The following is a 5,000-nucleotide window of genomic DNA, read 5'->3' as shown; positions in this document are numbered from 1 at the left end:
TCTACATGGCTGATATGCAGAATCAGTTACAAGGTAGAGATTCTACACTAATGATATAGTATTCATTAGGAGTAAAGCCTGATTTATGGGCAGAGGCGCAAGCGCAGAGGCCCTTGCGCGCCCCTTGCGCGTCTTTTCACGTCTTGTGTGCGTCGGCCCCTTTTCCTAGACTTGCGCCATTTTACGCAAGCCTATTGTTCTGGGTGTGAATTGCTTGGCAACACGCGCAACATTTGGGAGCATGAATTGCTATGAGTAAATTTTACGCAACAATGTGACACCAACGCAGAACCAAGCAGCCGCCTTTAGAGATTGCAGTCACGGTGTAGTACATGTGAGCATGTGAGAAGGGTCTATCCTAATGATGTACAGTATATCTGAGGAGGTAGACTCTACCTAACAAGAAGAGGCTAGTAATGCAGTTTAGTGTGAGAAGGGTCTATCCTAATGATGTACAGTATATCTGAGGAGGTAGACTCTACCTAACAAGAAGAGGCTAGTAATGCAGTCTAGTACACATAAACAACAAGTGGAGGCTCTAGTTATGCAATGATAGATAGATAGATAAGATAGATAGATAGATAAATACTTTATTAATCCCGTGGGGAAATTCTGGGATCTTGCAGCTCTCACATATTTACAATAATTACAAACAATATATACAGACATTACAGACATTACAATCAATACAATTCAGCTATTCAGCTATGTACAGTGTAGGATGACGGTATGGTGTAAAGTGCATAATAATTAAATGGAGTACACGTGAACAACAAGAGGAGGCTCCAGTTGAGTGGTGAAGTACATATTGTAAGAAATTACAGTATATCCTGTGAGTGAATGTGAGATTCATGATCAAGCAGCTTTTATAACCACAAAAGGTTGGCCAGCATAATATCCAAACTGGTAATCTTATCATGGTAACAAAGGAAAGGTCCGCACACTTGATTTACTCAGACACCTGGGGTCAGAAAGCAAACTGAGATGTGAGTGACTGCAATTAATCATGGTATGGGAATGGGGGCAGGCCATTGAGAACCATTTCAGGCAGTCGGGTCAGAGACACCTGATTATCATACAGAACAACAGAAGGTTGTCAGATCTGTTTGCAATAGAAGCCCAGCTCATTTGCATTTAATCAATCAATCAATCAATCAATCAATCAAACTGTCTTTATACGGCGCATTTCATACCAGGAGGTAACACAATGCACCCAACAGAAGGAAAAATGTGTGGGAGGGGGGGGGGGGCTTAGAAGCCAAGGAGGTGTCTTAAACGGTATTTCTAAAACTGATTGTTCAAATCCTTGATTGTGATTGGCTAAAAGCCGTTGTAAAATAATAATAATAATAATAATAATACATTTTATTTATAGGGTGCCTTTCAAGATACAGCATTACCTTACAATTTGACCTGATAACATTCCATATTACTGCGCAGCGAATGGCAAGGCATTCATATAGCGCATTTCATACCCAGTGTTCCATCTGGCTGTTGCGTTGCTTCAAGGGTTGCGTGGCAACGATTTATTTAGGAACTATAATTTTTAGTGGCGGAAGAATGACGGTTTATCAATAAACTATTGTTTCTTAAATTGAATTGTCTTTATTTATGAAACCATATCAAATATTTGTAGTAACAGTTTTAGAAAAGCAATAAGCCCCGCGAGTCCGTGGTTTGCGCTGATTTGCGTCATGCCTAACAACTCCCCTTACCTGTTCTAAAATCAGCGCAAACCACGGCCTCTTGGGGCTTATTGCTTAAATATGGCTAGAGTTGGAGATGCTTGTTGTTCAGATCAGCACCACTGTATCCGGAGTATGTTCTAATCTACGTGCTTCGTTACTGCACTTTACTGGAATACAGACAGATTGATGCATCAACCACAAAAGATACGCCCCTTTTTCTTACAATATGACCAGAAGAGGCTCAAGGTGAGCGGTGTAGTACACATGAACATGACGAGGCTCCAGTTGAGCGGTGTAGTACACATGAACAAGAGGCTCCAGTTGAGCGGTGTAGTACACATGAACAAGAGGCTTCAGTTGAGCGGTGTAGTACACATGAACAAGAGGCTCCAGTTGAGCGGTGTAGTACACATGAACAAGAGGCTCCAGTTGAGCGGTGTAGTACACATGAACAAGAGGCTTCAGTTGAGCGGTGTAGTACACATGAACATGAAGAGGCTCCAGTTGAGCGGTGTAGTACACATGAACAAGAGGCTCCAGTTGAGCGGTGTAGTACACATGAACAAGAGGCTTCAGTTGAGCGGTGTAGTACACATGAAGAGGCTTCAGTTGAGCGGTGTAGTACACATGAAGAGGCTTCAGTTGAGCGGTGTAGTACACATGAACAAGAGGCTTCAGTTGAGCGGTGTAGTACACATGAACAAGAGGCTCCAGTTGAGCGGTGTAGTACACATGAAGAGGCTTCAGTTGAGCGGTGTAGTACACATGAACAAGAGGCTTCAGTTGAGCGGTGTAGTACACATGAACATGAAAAGGCTCCAGTTGAGTGGTGTAGTACACATGAAGAGGCTCCAGTTGAGTGGTGTAGTACACATGAAGAGGCTCCAGTTGAGCGGTGTAGTACACATGAAGAGGCTCCAGTTGAGCGGTGTAGTACACATGAACATGAAGAGGCTCCAGTTGAGTGGTGTAGTACACATGAAGAGGCTCCAGTTGAGCGGTGTAGTACACATGAACATGAAGAGGCTCCAGTTGAGTGGTGTAGTACACATGAAGAGGCTCCAGTTGAGTGGTGTAGTCCATGAGGGTTTCCAGTAATGCTGTGTGATGTATGAGGAGGTAGATCCTTCACAGTCGTGCTGTGAGCAGGCAGCGACTTCACAGTGGTGTAATGGGGAGTAATGTGCTGGATTGCATGCTGGGGGCTGAGGTGTTTGATCAGTGTGTGTGTGTGTGTGTGTGTGTGTGTGTGTGTGTGTGTCTCTGTGTGTGTGTGTCTCTGTGTGTGTGTCTCTGTGTGTGTGTGTGTGTGTGTGTGTCTCTGTGTGTGTGTGTGTGTGTGTGTGTCTCTGTGTGTGTGTGTGTGTGTTTGAGGTGTTTGATCAGTGTCCTGTCGGAGAAGGGTTCACTGGGTTCATGCAAATGTGCCGTCTCATCTGAGCAGCAGGCCCTGGGCGGCAGAGCAGCGCAGACACTGGATCCTCTCGCTGCCATATGTTAGCACGAGTTCTCATTCGTTCATTCATTCATACATTCATTCATTCACGCATACATGCATTCATTCATTCATTTGTTCATTCATTCATTCAATCATTCATTCATTTGTTCATTCATTTGTTCATTCATTCATTCAATCATTCATTCATTTGTTCATTCATTCATTCATTCAATCATTCATTCATTTGTTCATTCATTCATTCAATCATTCATTTATTTGTTCATTCATTCATTCATTCAATCATTCATTCATTTGTTCATTCAATCATTCGTTCATTCATTCATTCGTTCATTCATTAACACAACATTTAACAAATAATCATCTCTATTTTCACTTAGGTTTTTTGTGTTGATTGAGTCATTATCATGAATGAAATATCAAATAAATGATTGATATATTTCATCCTGTGTTGATTTTTGAAATATTTAACATGAATGAATTGTTAATAGTTTAAAATAATATTAATATACTTCAGGTCAGGTCATTCTTCAGAGTCCAAATTGTGTTTGTTCGTGACTGAAAAATGTGTTAATCATGTGAGGTGAAGCCCTGTGTGTGTGTGTGTGTGTGTGTGTGTGTGTGTGTGTGTGTGTGTGTGTGTGTGTGTGTGTGTGTGTGTGTGTGTGTGTGTGTGTGTGTGTGTGTGTTTGCATGGGGACAGTGTCTGCTTTTAAAGGCCATTCCTGCTGTTTGTTTTAGACGCCATTATGACCTTGTTTGTTTTTATTGATTTGGTCTTGGCAGCAGTCACCTGACACCATCCCTGGACCGAGCACCGGACTCCCCCGACAAAAGGTAGGGAAATCCATAATCACACACACACACACACACACACACACACACACACGTTTCTCTGGTCTTGGGCAGAGACACCTGTGTCCTTTTAAACACAAAGCATTTACTGCACTTGTTGGCGCATCCTCTAGCCTATACACAAACACATGCAGCCATTACATGCAGAGTACACACAAAGACACACACACGCACACACACACACACACACACACACACACACACACGCACAGTGAGACAGAGACAGAGAGAGCAAGTGAGCGTGTGTGTGTACATATGGGGTTGATTTTTGGTGCAGAACGGCTGTGTGTGCATTTTAGTGTGTATGCATATTTGTGTGTGAGTGTATGTGTGTGTGTGTGTGTGTGTGTACATATGGGGTTGATTTTTGGTGCAGAACGGCTGTGTGTGCATTTTAGTGTGTATGCATATTTGTGTGTGAGTGTGTGTGTGTGTGTGTGTGTGTGTGTGTGTGCGCTGCATATGCACGTGTGTGTGCATGCTCAATCAGAGGTCCCTTAGGAAGCCCCTGAAGCACAAGGAGCTTGTGATGCTAATCGCTACCCTTCATGTTGATGAGTCTGACTTCCCTCCCCTCCCCTCCCCTCTCTTCCTCCTACTCCTACTCCTGCTCCCTGCGATCTGAGCTCCTCTGATTATCATCATCATGGGGGCACGCTTCTCCAAAGCCCCCCCCGTAATCCCCCGGACATGATCAGGCCGTTTAGGTGCATCATCCAGCCAGCTAAACGCCTGGGCTGCTCCATGTTCCGCTAACCACTGAGCCACATAGGGATGGTCTATACTGAAGCACGGAGGGGGGGAAATTGCTTTGTGAAAACAATTGAGCTTAATTGTTTTTATGAGAGCGAGCCGTAACGCCTCCCCTGTTGACTCACAAGACGGTTTATTAGGCTCCGGAGAGATGGCACGGATACTTTATTGTTCTGAGGTTCTTTCCGACTGTAGCCTTTGTAGTGTTCTGTGTTACGCGCCCTAAGCGGAAGTTTTTAACGAGTAGA

The 5,000-nt window shown here is 43.7% G+C and overlaps 1 protein-coding gene across 1 annotated transcript in view; it reads left to right on the top strand.

Moving 5' to 3' along the window:
- The window catches only part of rapgef5a (Rap guanine nucleotide exchange factor (GEF) 5a), a gene marked incomplete at its 5' end in the record, with an annotated part of 95,068 nt that overhangs the window by 11,287 nt on the left and 78,781 nt on the right, over nucleotides 1-5,000 (top strand). Inside the window, one exon of the mRNA XM_080859010.1 lies at nucleotides 3,931-3,981. Within this exon, the coding sequence (XP_080715136.1) occupies nucleotides 3,931-3,981 (51 nt within the window). The remainder of the gene's footprint in view (nucleotides 1-3,930; nucleotides 3,982-5,000) is intronic.

The sequence above is a fragment of the Sprattus sprattus genome (assembly GCF_963457725.1).
Source record: "Sprattus sprattus genome assembly, chromosome: 20".
Taxonomy (NCBI): domain Eukaryota; kingdom Metazoa; phylum Chordata; class Actinopteri; order Clupeiformes; family Clupeidae; genus Sprattus; species Sprattus sprattus.
Note: the sequence above shows the minus strand (reverse complement) of the source record. Positions and strands in the feature narration are given on the sequence as shown.